General features: G+C 45.1%; 1 protein-coding gene across 1 annotated transcript in view; it reads left to right on the forward strand.

The window, feature by feature from the left end:
• LOC107296295 (prostasin-like) overlaps positions 1–17,077 on the forward strand; it is a 20,294-nt gene extending 3,217 nt beyond the window's left edge. The window contains exons 2-6 of the mRNA XM_015825641.1: positions 8,387–8,410; positions 8,874–9,036; positions 10,698–10,972; positions 14,173–14,339; positions 14,801–17,077. Of these exons, the coding sequence (XP_015681127.1) occupies positions 8,387–8,410; positions 8,874–9,036; positions 10,698–10,972; positions 14,173–14,339; positions 14,801–15,181 (1,010 nt within the window). The 3' untranslated portion in view covers positions 15,182–17,077. The remainder of the gene's footprint in view (positions 1–8,386; positions 8,411–8,873; positions 9,037–10,697; positions 10,973–14,172; positions 14,340–14,800) is intronic.
• The last annotated feature ends 1,397 nt before the right edge of the window (positions 17,078–18,474 follow it).

Here is an 18,474-nt window from a genome sequence, read left to right on the forward strand (position 1 = left end):
CTCTTCCTCCTGTCCGAGGTTTTCATTGTTGTGAGCATTTCTGTTGAGGATTGGCAGTGGGGGTGGGGTGGGGGGTGTTTGGTTTTTATTCCCCCCGTCTGCTGGGTGGTTGCAGCAGGTTTTGGTCACTTCACATGACCCTGGGACACTGTGACCGTCATAAATATGAATCAGTTGCCAAGCATCTGAATGTAAATCATAAGACACTGGAGATGCTGCAACATTCCAGCTGATCGGCACTTCTTCTGGGCTCAGTGGAAGCGCCAGGATCAGCGCTGCCTGGCGCTGAGCTCCAGCTGGAGCCTGGCACTGATCCTGGAGCTTCCGCTGAGCCCTGACAGCCCTGCAGTTCCAGCCGTCTCTCGCTCAGGCTTGTGTGGTGCTGCCACCGGTTCAGCTCATTCCCCTCCCCCGCTACCATTTTTCTAGGATGGTCGTGTACCATCTGCCAGGTGCCAATGTACCACAGGTGGTCCCCGTACCACTGGTTGAAAAGCCCTGGCTTAATGGACCTGCATGAGCTGGCGGTGGCAGCAGGTGTGCCCACAGAGACGGCTCTGAGTGCCGTCTCTGGCATGCATGCCATAGGTTCACCATCACTGGTCTAGGTAGTCCTTGACTTAAAACAGTTCATTTAGTGACCGTCCAAAGTTACAATGGCACTGAAAAAAGTGACTTATGACCATTTTTCACACTTACGACCATTGCAGCATCTCCCACAGTCACGTGATCAGAATTCAGATGCTTGGCAACTGACTCATATTTATGACAGTTGCAGTGTCCCAGGGTCATGTGATCCCTTTTTACGCCCTTCTGACAAGCAAAATCAGTGGGGATGCCAGGTTCACTTAACAACTGCAGTGATTCAGTTAACTATGGCAAGAGAGTTATAAAATGGGGCAAAACTCAATTTACAATGGTCTCATTTAGCAATAGAAAGGTTGCTGGTTGTGGTTGTGGTTGTAAGTTGAGGTTGTAAGTTGAGGACTACCTGTAAACAGCATCCTTTTCTTGACCTTGAGCCACAACCTCCAAACTCTGATACAAAAATAATGGGATGTAATTTTCTGGAGTTTGATGCGTCCTTGTATTTTAGGTTGTCAAAATGGGGGGGAAATAATTTCATAAAACATTAAACACAAATTTAAATCTCTCAGCAACTGAGATCTGCAAAAACTTATTAGTCAATAAGAAATCAAATTATATCAGGTTGGTTCATGCATTGCGTTGAGACATGATATGACTTGCTTAGTTACAGCTTAGTGAGATCCATGAACCCCTATCATGGCATGTAAACAGCCATTATGGTATGTAAACCAGCCATCATGGCATGTAAACCAGCCATCATGGCATGTAAACCAAGGTTTAGAGTTTATTGCTAAGTTGAAACAAGGATAGAATGGGTTGGTCAAACCATGATTAAAAGTAACAGTGACTTAGCACAATGTTAAAGCTAGCACCTGATTGATAGGGATTGTCCTGGATTGCTAATTTGGAGATGCGAAGCATTGAATTTAAGTTATTCCTCATGCATTTTTTATTTTTTTTATTTTCCCCTCTCACTTTTTGGCAGCCTGTGATGTCTGGCACTTAGTAGGTGTGGTCCTTTGGGGGCTATTTTCTTCCAAGGTTACTCTACCTCCAAAACAGGTGCAGTAGTTAAATTTTGAGTCTGAATATTCTCAGATAATTTTCCCAGCACTCGGAGAATTCAGATTTTTTTTTGTGCTTGTGTTCTTACTAACAGAGATGCCAAATGGTAGGACAGCTGGGCCTGTTCTTGTTGAGAACAAGCACATTTGTTGAAATTCTACCTCCCAGGTTCACAGGGAAAGGAGAAAACAATGGATGTTTCTTGGCCTTTTTATTTCTTGACTTTAAAAAAATGGTTTACAGGTAGTCCTTGATTTACAACAGTTCATTTAGTGACTGTTCAAACTTACAACTTCACTCAAAAAAGTGACTTAAGACTGTTTTTCACATTTACAACCATTGCAGCATCCCCATGGTCACGTGATCAGAATTCAGATGCTTGACAACTGGCATGTATTTATGACGGTTGCGGTGTCCCGGGATCACGTGATCCCCTTTTGCAACCATCTGATAAAGTCAATGGGGAAGCCAGATTCGCTGAACAACAATGTTACTAACTTATCAACTGCAGTGATTCACTTAACAACTGAGGCACAAGAAAGGTTGTAAAATGGGCCAAACTCACTTAACAAATGTCTCATTTAATAACAGAAATTTTGGGCTCAGTTGTGATCGTAAGTCGAGGACTACCTGTATTTGGAACCAGCCACGTCAGCATTTTAACACCCTGAGAAGTAAAGTTGGGTGTCATTTGCTGATGGCTCTGAGAATAATAATAATAATAATAATAATAATAATAATAATAATAATAATAATAATAATAATAATAATAATAATAATAATAATAATAATAATAATAATAATAATAATAATAATAAAGAATGTAATACAAGTGTGTCCCGCAGGTATTCAGTTCTTGCTAGGGCTGAGCCCTGGCAGGTGGGTTGGTGTAAGAGGGCATGAGTAGGTCAGGCCGGTTTCTTTCAATGACTTTTCCTCCTTAAGGGTGTGGCAGGCCTGAACGTCATGAACAGGTAGCCTAACAAGTCCGCCTGGATCTGTTTTTAGACATCCTTGTTGCTCATGCAGCCACAGTTTTGTCATGAAGGATCAGATAACAGGATTGGCTTGAAGCCCACAAAGTAGCTACTGGATATCAGCTTTGACAAGGGGCTTTTTCAAGGTGTTACATTGTGCTGAGGACTCTGCTCGACGTGGGAGCAGATTTGTGTGACAAGAAACCTCAGTCCATGCTGAGGTTGTGCTGCAGACATACCAGTAAACGCGGTGTCCCCCAAAAGGATGTTGTTTCCAAAATCCTACCATAGGAGATCAGGATGGTTGGGCCAAATATTTTTATGTGCAATAAAGCAGGGATCCCCAAATGCCACATGGCATCGATGGATGAACATTGACATCACATTGGCTGTACAGAGATGCTGCTGGATGAAAAAGGATGAACGATAGTTGGTCAAAAGCCCATTTTTGATTATCTAGTTCAGCTTCTCTTAGTGGCCTCCAGATGTGTTGGTCTCTGATTTCCATTATCCCCTGCCAGCATTTGATTAAGAGAGGTTAATCTACCTGTCTCAGGGTAGTCATGCCTCAATCTTTTCAACAGAGGTACTGAGATTATGGAATAATTGCACCTCATCATCTGTCCAAGTCGTTTCACCTCTAATTTATAGATGCTTGTTGAACTTAGAGTAAAGTCTGACAAGGAAATTCTGGTTCAGTTCAGACTTCTGTAGTCCCATAATATCAGGAGTGTTCAAGAACTGAACAGACTTATTTATACCAATAGAAGAGAATATTTGTGGCTCAAGGCTGAACTGTGGGATCCCTGGTGCTGTCTGATCTTGGTGGTTTTCTTGCAGATGTTTTATTAATCCAATCTCATTAGTGCTAGGTATGATGATATTCAGTGCTAGAATTGATGATGTTACTTAGTTGGGTAATGAAATGTCTTCAAGAAAACAACCGAACTCAGAGAGCAACAAGGAACCCCTCAGACTTATTTGTGGTTCAGCAATGGAATAGTTGAAACAACAGGAAAAAAAAATAACATTTTCTTTTCATTTTTTCTTTGAAACACCATGACTCTATGAAGTGGGGATGTGGGGGGGGTTCATTCTCCATTTGTAAGAATTCTGCCTCAGTTCAACTCCCATCTTCTGAGCCTTGGCCACTTTTGCAGGGCTTGCTTGGTGACTTTGCAGCTCCCCTTCTTAAGAACTGTTTAGATATGTTGTTTATTTATCTATTCAATTTGGTTGCCGCCCATTTTGCTGTGATGTGTGTATTACACATAGAACAAGGCTAGTTAATGCAAAACCTATCCCCTATCCCGGGCATCACAAACCATTTCTAGGTAGAGAAGATAATTTTTGGAGAAGGCCTGAACCACCCTCAGAATAATTGGGAAGCTCCCCTCTGAGGAGGAACGGATGTTCTGGAATTCTCTGGAATGTTCTTGTATTGCACATGCAGAAACCAATCATGATACACATGATATGAAAATAAGGACGTGGATGGGTGTGGTTGATTTGATTATCAGATAGAGATCCCCTCATCTGGAATATTCATTTATTTAATAAATATAGTATTTTTGTTAAATAAGGATGGGAAAGCTTATAACTATCTGTAGATCCATTATGTAAGCAGTGGTTCCCAACTTTTTCTTTTATTTTTTTTTATAGAACATTTTATATATAAATGTTTTGGTTTTTTGGATAATTGATTACCTGATCACCACGTTGCTTCCTAAGCACTTTGTTGTAAAAATTGAAAAACTTAATAAAACTTGTTCCCAACTTTTTCTATACCCCGCACCCTTAGAACGCTTCTGATATATTCTCGCACCCCTTACAAAAGTTTGAAATAACGGCAACGAATTATGCATATACACTATAATTTTGAAATTTCTAAACCCAAGTTTTCGCACCCTCTGGAATATCTTCTCGCACCCCCGGTTGGGAACCCCTGATGTAAGGGGAGGAGAATCTATCAGGGTTTTTTTATTTTTCTTTTCAGCATCCAGCTGGGGTGGATTATGTTTGATCTTAGATTTATTTGGGTCATTCCCCCCCTTTTGTCCACAATCCCACCTTTTTGTCCACGATTCCCCCCCTTTTTTGTTTTTATTGTTGGATGTATGTTTTTCTGTTTTGCATTTAATTCTTGTTGATAAAACAAAATAAATACATATAACAAAAAAAAGGATGTGGATAGGTGCATGTGCATAAGTAATATATTTTCACTTTTGCGTGGAGTGGAGCTGAGAGGATATTTTGACAATGTAGGACTGGGACAGGGCAGTGATTCAGGAGAGTGATTCAGTGATCACGAGAAGAGTTAATATCACTCTCTAATGCCTTGGTAAGACCACACTTGGAATACTGCATCCAACTTTGGTCTCCACAATATAAAAAAGATGTTGAGACCCTAAAAAGACTGCAGAGAAAAGCAACAAAGATGATTAAGAGACTGGAGGCTAAAACATATAAAGAACTGGTTGCTGGAATTTGGTACATCTACTTTAATAAAAAGAAGGATTAGGGGTGACATGATAGCAGTGTTCCAATATCTCAGGGGCTGCCACAAAGAAGAGGGAGTCAAGCTATTCCCCAAAGCTCCTGAAGGCAGGACAAGAAGCAACGGATGGAAACTAACCAAAGAGAGAAGCAACCTAGAACTAAGGAGAAATTTCCTGACAGTTAGAACAATGAATCAGTGGAACAACCTGCCTCCAGAAGCGGTGAATGCTCCAACACTGGAGGTTTTTAAGAAGAGATTGGACAGCCATTTGTCTGAACTGGTATAGGGTTTCCTGCCTGAGCAGGGGGTTGGACTGGAAGACCTCCAAGGTCCCTTCCAACACTGTTATTCTGTTAAACTGCTTTTGAGAGATTGACTATTGAAAACAGGGCTTCAGAAGTGCCCTTGTTGTATGCTGATGCACCTTCTTCCTTGGGTCTTTAATCTGCTTGTTTGATTTTAATTTTGCTTATCATGGTGCAGCCTTCAGCCAGTGGGGCATGATAGGGTTAGTGATGAAATGAGCAAAGAAGAAGGAGATTTGGCCATGTTTCCTATGTTCCTGATGCCGCTGAAACTGAAATGGACTTCAGAGGAGTTTGGTAGGGGTCTAGACCAGGGGTAGGCAACCTTGGCTCTTTTATGACTCGTGGACTTCAACTCCCAGAATTCCTGAGCCAGCCATGCTGAGGGGAAAGGGAGAGGTTTCCAAGCTGAGCCAGGCTGGCTCAGGAATTCTGGGATTTGAAGTCCACGAGTCATGAAAGAGCCAAGGTGGCCTACCCCTGGTCTAGGACAACTCGACATGGCCAACTCACCACGGGAGAAGAGTTACACTAATATTGAAGAAATGGTGGAATAGAATCATCAAAGAAAGGATGCCAAAAGGCGGGACAAAATGAAGTCCGAACGACAAAAATTAAAATAATATTTAAAATAATTTTAAATAATCAAATTGAATTACTGAATTGTCCCGCGGTGAGTCGGCCCTGGCAAGTTGTCGCATTCTGGCTTGGTGTAGCCTCGCAGGTCAGGAAATAAAATTCTCAGGAAGCAGAGTTGCCGCAAGAGAAATCCGGGCAGGAGCAGAGAAGAGACTGACTCAGATTCCTTAGCGCAACCTCAGGAAGAAACCTTGGAAAAGCCAGCGAGAAATCACCTTTCTCTCTCTGTCACTTTGATGATATCACCTGGTGTAATTTCTAAAATGAAAAGTACACGGGCTTTGATACCGTCTGCTGCGGGACTTTTGCTCTAGAAATGGTTGCGGCTTTATATTTTATGATCTGTTTCCTGCACCTTGTGAAAGAGGCAGAATGCACGGGATGAGGGCAGCTTCCTTCAAGGAGACTTCTGCTGGATTTCCACCCGTTGCCCCGCTGTTCGAGGCAGAGGGGCTTGGGAAGGTATCCTGAGCGAGTTCTTAGGTGTAGTGCAGTGGTTCTCAACCTTTTTAATGCCGCAACCCCAACCGGTCGTACGTCGAGGACTAAACCGGTCGTAAGTCAAGGACTACCCAACCGGTCGTAAGTCGAGGACTTTCCCTTCACGGGAGCGCCGCACATGTGTGGTTCTGCCCCCTGCGCCGGCCGAGGCATAGCTGGCAAGTGGCAGAGACGGAGCAGGCCGACCACCAGCTGGCCCAGCTCAAGGGAGGTAAGGCACCCGCCAGAAAAGGAGAAAAAAATGGAGGACAGCCTTGCTTGGCGACCCCCGTGAAATGGTTGATCGACCCCAAATGGGGTCGCGACCCATAGGTTGAGAACCGCTGGTGTAGTGTGCTCAATTCATTTTTCTCCAAGATGCTTCTAAAGAAAAGTTGTGGCCCAGCTTTGGGCCCAAATTAAGACCAGATCAAAGAGTTAAGAGGGGTGTCAAACTCAATTTCATTGAGGGCCGCATCAGCATTGCGGTTGCCCTGGGGGGGGCAGGTGGGTGTGGCCAGGGGGGGTGCAGCCTACTGGGTGGGCATGGATGGAGTGGATGTGGGTACTGGGTGGGCATGGCCAGCTCTACATCGTTCACGTCAAGGGTGCCTATGGGGGCCTGGGCAGGAGTGGGACAGATCTGAGGGTCTCTGGCAGAAGGGGGTGGGACCGGGGAAAGCGCCAAGGCATGGTCCATTTCTTCATTCCTCACAAAGGGTGACACCTCCCCAGCATGCACCCAGGGGGCGGGGCTGACACGGCAGGGGCTGGTTCCTCACTGTTTCTAGACGGCCTTGTGGAGCTAAGACTGAATGCATTTCAGCATAGATGGCCACCACAAAATTGTACATTGGCTCCCGGCTGGCCTGGGCCAGGGCCAAGGCAGAGGGGGCCATTCCCTCACTGTTTCCAGGATGGCTTCATGGGCCACATGAAACCACTTCGCGGGCCGCATCCGGCCCCCGGGCTTTGTGTTTGACATGTCTGAGTTAAGGCCACACGGCTAATAGAATCGAGGGAAAATTGACTTCCTGTGTACATTAAAGCAACGCACTACAGGTGTAGTTAGGCAATCCTTGACTTTCAACCATTTGTTTAGTACCCATCCTAAGTTACAACAGCATTGAAAAAAGTGACTTAATGACCATTTTTCACACTTACAACCATTGCAGCAGCCCCACGGTCATGTGATCAAAATTCAGACGCTTGGCAATTGGCTCATATTTATGACGGTTGCAGTGTCCCGGGGTCATGTGATCGCCTTTTTGTGACCTTCTGGCAAGCAAAGTCAATAGGGAAGCCGGATTCGCTTAACAACCGTGTTACTAACTTAACAACTGCAGGGATTCACTGAACAACTGTGGCAAGAAAGGTCGTAAAATGAGGCAAAACTCCCTTAAGAAGTCTCTCGCTTAGTCGCAGAAATTTTGGGCTCAATTATGATCCTAGGTCAGGATGCAGCTTTCCCATCATGGTTATAACTTGTGATCGTAGTCAGTTGGGTTACCCACGTGAGAAATCCAACTTTACGACTTTATGTGATGGTCATTAAGTGGTTGTTAACTGAAGCAGTGGTTCGCTGAAAAGCTGCATCCGAGTTGTAAGTACACTCAGGTAGCTCCACCATAACTCTAACTGACTGTACGTTGAGGACTTCCTGTATGGGAATGGGAAAAGGAGTGTCCTCCTTGTTTATGAAAAGTGGTTTATATAAACCACTTTTCATAAACAAGAAGCATAACCGAGACATTACAAGGTGTCTTTATGTCCTTCTAATATTGTTTTTTTCCCCTTTTGTTTCATGTTTTGTTCCTGTTTCTATTCTGCAGTCATGAAAGAGGCCAGCACACAAGGTAAGAGATTTGTGAACGTTGCACATTCCACCTGTCCTCTTACCTTTCCTGTTTTCCTGCTGGCTAATTGAACTCTGCCCTCCCCTCTTCAAATCCTGATTTGGTTTTGTTCCTAACAATCATAGTTTAATGATCATACTTCTTTCTATGGAAATCCTCAATTCTGTGACTTTTCAAAATGGGAGTCTCATTTATTTATTCTTGGCCTTCGAGACTGAAGTAACTACGTGCATGTGCTTCCATGTGTTACCTTTTCCGCAATAAAAACAGGAAGGCGCTGTTAAAGTAAAGAACAGAGATTTCCTAGCTGTTGATTATATTTCTTATTAAGTTCCCCTGGAACAGAAGCATACTCCTAATTTATCCCACGGCTATACTTGACGGCCAACAATGAATGAGGCAACGCAATGACTTCTAGAATGACTTTTTTTCCCCCACTCATGAAAATGTCATCTGTCTGCAGTGTTGTGTGGAGTGCCTGCCATGGGACGGATCGTGGGCGGTTCTGATGCTCGAAGCGGACAGTGGCCATGGCAGGCCAACCTGAACTTCAATGGTAATCATGCCTGTGGGGCAACCCTCATTGCCCCCCAGTGGTTGGTTACAGCTGCACATTGCTTCCCCAAGTAAGTCAAGTATCTCTTGAAAGTTTGGTCTAGTGGTGAAGGCTCCAGGCTAGAAACCAGGAGACTGTGAGTTCTAGTCCTGTCATAAGCATCCAGTTTTGGTCACCACGATGTAAAAAAAGATGTTAAGACTCTAGAAAGAGTACAGAGAAGAGCAACAAAGATGATTAGGGGACTGGAGGCTAAAGCATATAAGGAACGGTTGCTGGAATTTGGGTACGTCTAGTTTAATGAAGAGAAGGATGAGGGGGGACATGTTAGCAGTGTTCCAATATCTCAGGGGCTGCCCCAAAGAAGAGGGAGTCAAGCTATTCTCCAAAGCGCCTGAAAGCAGGACAAGAAGCAACAGGTGGAAACTAACCAAAGAGAGAAGCAACCTAGAACTAAGGAGAAACTTCCTGACAGTTAGAACAATTAACCAGTGGAACAACCTGCCTCCAGAAGCGGTGAATGCTCCAACACTGGAGGTTTTTAAGAAGAAACTGGACAGCCATTTGTCCAAAACGGTTTAGGGTTTCCTGCCTGAGCAGGGGGTTGGACTTGATGACCTCCAAGGTCCCTTTCAACTTTACTATTATTATTATTATTCTATGCAATGGATGGAAACTAATCAAGGAGAGAAGCAACCTAGAACTAAGGAGAAATTTCCTGACAGTTAGAACAATTAATCAGTGGAACAATTTGCCTCCAGAAGTTGTGAATGCTCCAGCCCTTTTTTTAACTCCAGCTCCAGGTTTTAAGAAGAAACTGGGCAGCTATTTGTCTGAAATGGTATAGGGCAGAGGTCTTCAAACTTGGCCCTTTTATGGCTTGTGGACTTCAACTCTCTGAATTCCTCACCAGCGTACCTGGCTGAGGAATTCTGGGAGTTGAAGTCCACAAGTCATAAAAGGGCCAAGTTTGAAGACCCCTGGTATAGGGTTTCTTGCCTGAGCAGGGGGTTGGACCAGATGACCTCCAAGGTCTCTTCCAACGTTGTTGTTGTTATTATTATTGCTGGCTGGGTGACTTTGAGCCAATTATTCTCTCTCAGCCTAAGCCACCTCCAAGGTTGGTTGTGAGCAAAGTAGTAGTAGGAAAGTACAGGTAGTCCTCGACTTACAACAACTTGCTTAGTGGCCGTTCAAGATTACAACGGCACTGGGGATGCTGCAATGGTTGTAAGTGTGAAAAACGGTGATAAGTCCCTTTTTTCAGTGCCATTGTAACTTCGACTAGTCACTAAATGAACAGTTGTAAGTCAAGGACTACCTGTACAGTTCAGTTTGTGGCTATGTGTCATACTAGCTTGATGCAGTCTTACTGTTAAGAAGTAGGATATATTTAAACATTGCGGGGAAAAAGGTAGATTATTATTGCCTTACTTCCTAGGGCAGGGGTAGGCAACCTTGGCTCTTTTTTGACTGGTGGACTTCAATTCCCAGAATTCCTGAGCCAGCCTGGCTCAGCTTGGAAACCTCTCCCTTTCCCCTCAGCATGGCTGGCTCAGGAATTCTGGGAGTTGAAATCCACGAGTCATAAAAGAGCCAAGGTTGCCTACCCCTGAACTAGGGAATCTGTTTGACACTCATTGGAAAGAGAAGGGTGGATCAAAGTGCACTTGGGATGATCTTACAGTCTTAGAATCTCAGAAATGATGTAAACCAGCTTCCTCTCTGCAGGGTGAATCCGATCGATATGTATGAAGTGACACTGGGGTCCTTCCAGCTGAAAAACCCCTCACCAGACATCCAAGTGACGCTAGTAGAAGAGGTGATTAAGCATCCTGACTTCAATGAAGATGCAGGCTCTCAAGGGGACATTGCCCTGGTGAAACTCAAAACCCCCATTACATATTCTCGGACTGTCCGGCCGATCTGCCTGCCTGCCTCTTCAGTCACCTTCCCGCAGGGCATGACCTGCACCGTCACCGGCTGGGGGAATGTTCTTGCAGCTAGTAAGGACAAAAGATTTTTATCTAAAGATTCCACTTAGGGCTGTAATCCTTATTCTTTGCCAAACCTAGCGCCTTTGGGTGGTGTGGTAGTATAAATCCCAGAATTTCTCACCAGCTAGCGGGATAAATATGGCGCTTGTAGCTTCAGTTGTACCCAAAGGATGCCATCTTCTTCTTGTGCCATATACGTTATCGGACGTTGGCGATCACGTTGGCGATCTTGTTTTTATCAGCAGCTGCACGAAAAAGTGCTGCTGACTTTTGTCCCAACCAGTCCCTTAGATTTTGAAGCCACAATGTTCTTCTTCTGCCTGGACCTCGTTTGCCTTCCATCTTTCCCTGGAGGATTAAATGGAGTATGCCGTATTTTTCTGGGCGTCGCATTGCATGTCCGAAATATTCTAACTTTTGTTTTTTAATTGTTTTGATGATTTCCCTTGGCTTTCCCAAAGTATGCAAGGATGCTGATATATCTGAAATGGTGAACCGTTTCTATCTAATGCAGGTTCCCTTGCTGCAAATTCTTCCACATTCAGGATTTACTTTTCTTCCCTCCTTATCCCAAATGATGTTTGTCCAGTTTAATATTAGAGCAGTTGGTTTTGGGTGTCCAACATTTTACAGGTAGTCCTTGACTTAACAACAGTTCATTTAGTGACCAAAGTTACAATGGCACTGAAAAAAAGTGCCTTGGGACTATTTTTCACACTTAACGACTATTGTGGCATACCCGGGGTCAAGTGATCAAAATTGACATGCTTCGCAACCGACTCACATTTATGACGGTTGCAGCATTCTTCAAAATGAAAAAGGTCTTCTGCAGTCATGACATAAGCCTAAGACTGAAAATCAGGCTTGTCAGATGCTATATTTTTTCTATCCTGCTCTATGGAGTAGAGAGTTGGTCTCTGACAGAAGGCCACCTGAAGAGACTAGAAGCGTTTGAAAGGTGGATTTACAGCCGGCTGTTAACGTATAAGCTGGGTTGACAGGATCAGAAATGAGGTGATAAGCCGCCTGGGAAAGCCAAGGGAAATCATCCAAACAATTAAAAACCCAAAATTAGAATATTTCGGACATGTGATGCGACACCCAGAAAAATACGGCATACTCCATTTAATCCTCCAGGGAAAGACTGAAGGCAAACGAGGCCCAGGCAGAAGAAGAACATCATGGCTTCAAAATCTAAGGGACTGGTTGGGACAAAACTCAGTAGCACTTTTTCGTGCAGCTGCTGATAAAAACAGGATCGCCAACATGATCGCCAACGTCCGATAACAGATATGGCACAACAATAAGAAGAAGAACCGTTTTTTAAAAATCAAAAATAAGAGGAGCTTGCCAGGGTATAAATATGTAAAAGAAAACAATAAAAGAAGACATCCTCTAGTAATAATGATCATTGACAATCCATGAACCGGTTGGGTTATTGTGTGAGAGATATTAACTAAACTGAGAAACAGAATGACCATTGGCAGGCAGAAAAACAGTGGGAGCAAATTCCGACTTTCTGCCGGTTTCCCACAATGACCGGTGGGGAAGCTGGCAGGGAGCATTGGAAATGGCAATCCTGTGACTTGGCCAAATCTCAATCCCACAGAATAATAGGTCCTGGATTTGGATGCTTTCTTTAAGTTAGCTCATTCGAGGTAGGATAATTAAGAAAAAAATTATTGCCCTACGATGCACTGCTTTGCCCAATTAAAGGTTACAAACAGATGAACAGGGGAATTTTAGTAGTGCACGGATAATAAAAACAGAGCAGCAGTTGGAAAACTTCTAGAGAAGGCAATCATAGCTTTGAGGAGTTGCAAACAGCCCTAGTTGCCAGAAATTATAGTGCCAGATTCTCCTAAACCAGTGGTGGTGAACCTATGGCACGCGTGCCAGAGGCGTCACTCAGAGCCCTCTCGGTTGGCACACGCGCCACCACCAGCAGCAGGTCCATCAGGCCGCCCCCGCCGCCCGGAGCAGGGGCCCCGCCCAGCACAAAGGAGGTGAAGCGGCCGACTAGCAAGCTTGAGTAGAGGTGGTAGAGCAGAGGTCACCAACCATTGTCGATTGGTGGACTGGAAGAAAAGGGAGGGGGAAGCATTTTACATGCGTGCATGCGTGCACGGGGCCGCGAGCATGCACGTGCTGCAAATGGGGTGGGGCTAGTGCCTGCGTGATAGTCACTAGCCCTGCCCCGTTCTTGCGTGGTGCAGCACCTTGTATCTGCACCCCGCGGTGCGGCAGCACCCGTTTTTGCGCCTTGCAGCACGGTGGCCCATTTTTGCGCCCCCAGTTTTTGCGTGCCAGAGGCGGCACTAAGAGGCACCTCCCTGCCCCCTCCCGAGGGCACCACAATGCTGATGTAACCCTGGCACTTTGCGATAAATAAGTGGGTTTGGGGTTGCAGTTTGGGCACTCGGTCTCTAAAAGGTTCGTCATCACTGTCCTAGACAATAGTTTGAAGCCATTAATGGGAAAATGCAGATGAATGTAAGTCAACATTCAGAATGCCTGAATGCCTCCTTTACAGGAAAAGGCTTTAGAAAAAGAAACAGTTTGGGATGGTCTAGCCTGGAAAAATGTTGACTGATCAAGGTATAGGAAGTCACGTATGGCCTGGAGAATATGGACAGGGAGATTGTCTTCTTCTCTGGAAAGAGTTGGATCAGGAAGACTCTAATGACGCTGGGAAGAGATTTAGAATAGAGAAAAGAAAGGGCGTTCTTCACGCTGCCCATAATTGATCTGTAGAGTCCATTACCAGAAGAATGGGGATGGTTACTGGACTGGATGGGGACTGGGGACATTCAGGGAGAATAGCTCCATCAAGAACTGGTGGTCTTGAAGACGTAATGTTATTTCTGGGTCGGAAACAGGGAGTCTATAAAGGGTAGCTGTGATGTAATGACAGAAGGAGTCAGGCTTAGCTCTGGAAGCTTTCCAGCGACATCTGGTTGGGAAAGAGAAAGTGCTGGGCTAAGAACCACGTTGGATTAATCCAGGAGGAGATACTCTTTTGGTTACCTGAGGTTGGTCAGCAGTTGTAGAGGAGGACCACTTGGCTTCCAGGAAGTTCTGAAATCTAGCATTTCTTAGTTTGGGTTCCCCACCCAAGGGAAGACTGTCCCTCCTACTTAACGCTTTGAGATACATCCTTCGGGAGGCCTTGCTTCCACACTGACGCTATACTGTCTCCTTCCCTGTAGCGAGTCTTCCCTCACCTATGACACTTCAACAACTCGAAGTGCCCATCATTGGTCTAGACACCTGCAAGTGCCTGTACAGAAGGAACCCAGATCCTGAGGAGCCCCACACCCTCCACAATGACATGATGTGTGCTGGCTTTGCGGAAGGCAAGAAGGATGCCTGTCAGGTGAGGCCACTGAGAGGAGAAGTGGTTGGGGGTGCCATTCATTGGCCAAGTGTGGTGGTGATGGTGGTAGGACACGAGGTCCTGAAAACTGCAGGAGTTCTCAGTCATTTTACTCGGATTGCACGAGAAAGCATTTCTTTATCAAACGAGGCTAATAAACAGTTGGGTTTTTCAGAGCTTTAGGCTAGACCAGCATTTCTCAACCTTAGCCACTCTTTAAGTTGTGTGGACTTCAACTCCCAGAATTCCCATAGCGCTGAGAATTTCTGGGAGTTGGAAGTCCACACATCTTAAAAAGTTACCCGGTTTGAAAAGCACTGCTTGCAACCGCTCTCCATTTTCGATCCCTCTTCGTATTGTCAAACAGCATGCTTACGGAGTCCCTACTTCTTTTCCTTTGCAACTCTCTGTCCCCCCCCCCAAAAAGACCCCAACTTGACTTTAATTCCTTTTTTTCTTAGGGTGATTCTGGAGGCCCCCTTTCCTGTCTTGTTGACAAGGCCTGGTTCCTGGCTGGCGTGGTGAGCTGGGGAGACAACTGTGGGGCCGCCAATAGACCGGGCGTCTACATCCGCCTTCCTGTCTACACCGACTGGATTAAGGGGAAAGTCCCAGAAGTACAGCTTCAACAAGTGACAGTCCCTCCAAGGCCCACCCCCGAAGAGGCCTTGTGCTCCAATTCTACAGGAGGGGGAGGCCCCTATGACGACCTCCAGCCCTCACCAGGCTGGAACCGGCCCCTTACCCCGGACAAGAGCCCTCCCAACGGTTCCCCTTCCAGAGCCTGCATGGTTGGTCTACCACTTCTCCTCCTCCTCCTCTTCCAGAGCTGGCTGTGGTAATTTTCTACTCCCACCCCAAGTTGTGCAGGGAGTGTGGTTGTCTTCCTGTTTTTTTTTTTTTATCCTCCTGGGGATGGTCTCACTATTTCATCGCCTGCTGTGTGCTTCCAGCTTTCTCTCTGCACGCTTGGGGTGCGGAGAACGCAGCGGGATTCCATTAGGAAGCGGTACTCTTCCTCCGAAGCCCAGACAGACTCCTGAGGTGGTCATCGCGCGTGCCTCTTGTCAATCCACCTGCGGTCTTGGGTCTAGCATGTGGCTTTTTTAAAAAGTTCACACTTCACTCCTATCCCTGGTTTTTTACTCTTGAGGATCTAATTCAGGGGTAGTCAACCTCGGCTCTTTTATGACTCGTGGACTTCAATTCCCAGAATTCCTGAGCCAGCTTAGGAATATGATTTCTAATTCATAATTTCCGGGAGTATCTCTTTTTTTTTTTGCCCCTTCCCCACTGCCCACGACTTGCTTGGCCTTTTTTAAAAATCATAGCTGGATACACATCTGTAATAAACCTCTCTTTTGCTACTGCGGACCTAATTTCATAAGTCAGTGGGAGCCTAGTCTCCTTTTTTAGGCAAATTCCGGAACGGTATGACTCATCTCTCTCTGTTGAGTATCTGGCGCTCTTCTCCAATTGCATTCCTGGCACACGTTTTGAAACGTGATCGGTTTCAAGACAGGTTCCTTTCCTTGCCCAGTTCCTCCTTGCCTGCTCATAATGTGAATGTGTAGCCTTCCTGACTGTTGCCGTGAAGGCAAGGCCCTCCGCAATAGTTGGGACATTGTTCAGAGGACCAAAGTTGAGCGAGCCCTTTGAAGAGAAATCAGTCAGCCGAATCCTTTCTTCCTTAGCATTCAATTGAGATCGCGTTCGGATATCTGGCCCAGCTGGATAGTTCAGAGAGCAGCACAACGGCCCCTAACGTAAAATGTCTCCCTCTTAAAAAGATCCCTGTCTTGCCAAGTATATCATGCCATTAGTAACTTGGGAGGATGGGGGATTTGCACAGGGTTAGCAGGTCTACTCTTAGACTCTGTTATGGTCTCAGCTTATGAGGAAGAGGTCAAGAACACTGTTGGCTAAGTACAGCGCAGCCACCGAGCTCTGAAAAAGGGATAATATGGTTGAGAAACACTGCTATAGGGCCACTTCTACCCACGTTTGGTTTACTTGACCCTCATTTCTCTCTCTCTTCTGGGCTCCCTCTCTGACTTGGTATTTACCCACCCCTCCTTCTGGCTCACAGACTGAATTAAAAAAAAAAAAAAGACTCAGCGGAGGTGCTGGGACTTTGAAACCAAGCTGTTGCCTTTTGATCTTTGGCTGGGTGGTTAGGCCCACTTCTGCGCATGCTGCTAGCCTTGTGGGTTTTGCCCCGATTTAAGCCGGAATTGTGCAGGGGTGGAAATGCAGCCTCTGGATGTTTCCGCTGTGTAATTTAGGAATTCCCTCCAAGCTGGGGCGAAGGCTGAGAGCAGAGATTCTGGGCTGTTCTTGTGTGTGGACACCTCAGTTCAGAGATAACCATCCCGGCGGGTTTTCGTTCTGTGTTACCAATTGTCAGCCTGACAGATTTATGGAGTAGTACGACTCCCGATGTGAAGGAGATGAAGGGGATTGCTTTTTCCCCCCAGGTATGCTTGGACAAAAATGCTGCCAGCATGGACGCCGGATGAAAGGGAGTGGGACTCTTTTGCGGGAACATCAATGATGATCAAAATTGCCCTCGGGGGGGGGGGGGAGAGAGGGTTGCAATTGTATTTAGATAATTTATGTTTGCACACACTTTAAAAAAAAAAAAGAGCAATGTACACATCATCTTTTAAGGAAGGATTGAAATCAGTTGCTGCTTTCGAGATGAAGGGTTTTAATAAAGTAAATTGGTAATTCTACACTAATAACGGCGTTTATTTATTACCAAAGGGAAGCTTTGTGGGTTTTTATCTCACAAGAAACGTCAAGGGGGAACTAGAGAAAATTTACAGATTGCGAAGCAGTTGCTTATGGGCATTAAGATACACAGGTAGACTTCTCCAAAAGGCATGCAGGAAGTAGATGCCAAACGACCGGGATCTGGATTGTCTACAGCCAAGCGTAATGACTCATGCAATTGATCTTCTCACCTGAGCTGTACAATGAATACTTGGCATGAGTTGGTCAAGAGTTTGGGATTATGATAGACGTGCAATTCTTACACAAAACTGTCACCAGACCCAAGCTAATCAAGAAAAACAACCCAGTCATATTTGGCAAGTGAGGCTTCATTAAGGTTGACTGTTAGGACGATTTAACATCTTGGCATGCTACTGTTAGTCAAACCTTGTGGAAATGAGGAAGAGATGCATTAGTTAACCCCTTCACAGCAGGGTAACAAGTGATAACTACCTGTTGTGAAAAGGACGTAGTTTCTGTGACCTAAGCTTATTGATACAAAGCCGTCTTCATTTCCTGCTATGGGATTGTTCTTCTTTAGAAGGATCTTTTCTCTAGTTTACCTCTCCCAGGGTCGTTCCTTGTCATTTAGTTTTTTCATTGTGCCACCATTAAAGATCAGCTGTAATTCTGGTACATTAGTCATAAAATGGCACAGTACTTGTGTTATGTTTTTTTTTTATTAAAATATTTCTTAAGCAGAACACACTATATATATATGGTATACACATTAAAAACTACAGCAACTCTGTGAATAGATGTTTCTACCCAAGACATCCACCACAAGCCTCAGGGTCCCTCCCCAAATCACTCTCCCCCAAAACACCGAACGTAGGCAAGGACCTCAGCGGAAACCGGTGGCGTAAATAGCGACAATTTTTTCTCTTCGGTCCACTTGATTGCTTCAAGAGACTTTTGATCTTTTGGAAAAGTCCCTCATTTGATCACCACCAAATGCGGTTCACGCCATGGAAGGGGGAAATATCAAGTAATTCTACCATAGCCTTGTAGTCAGTTTTCTCCAATCCGGAGTTCGTCCATTCATCTGGGTAAAGGCTGTCTTTTAGAAGGGCAGCTAAATTTAAAAGCATGTTTCCCCCCCCCCCCGCTCTCGTTCAACGTTTTGTTCCTAGAAAGAGCCATTTACTTTGAGGCACTGTAAAAGGAATTGGTAAATTCCTTTTAGTTACATCATATAAGCCAACACTGCACTATGGAACAACCTCGGAAGGGACATAGGACTTTTATATGTGCCTATTTCCACTTTCCCTCTTTCCTGAGTCTTTAACCCCCAAATCCTGACTCTCGTGCTACGGGTTACCAAGCATTGTAACTCTAATACATCTTATATTTTTGTCAG

Source organism: Protobothrops mucrosquamatus, unplaced genomic scaffold, assembly GCF_001527695.2.
Source record: "Protobothrops mucrosquamatus isolate PMUCROS unplaced genomic scaffold, P.Mucros_1.0 scaffold2733, whole genome shotgun sequence".
Taxonomy (NCBI): domain Eukaryota; kingdom Metazoa; phylum Chordata; class Lepidosauria; order Squamata; family Viperidae; genus Protobothrops; species Protobothrops mucrosquamatus.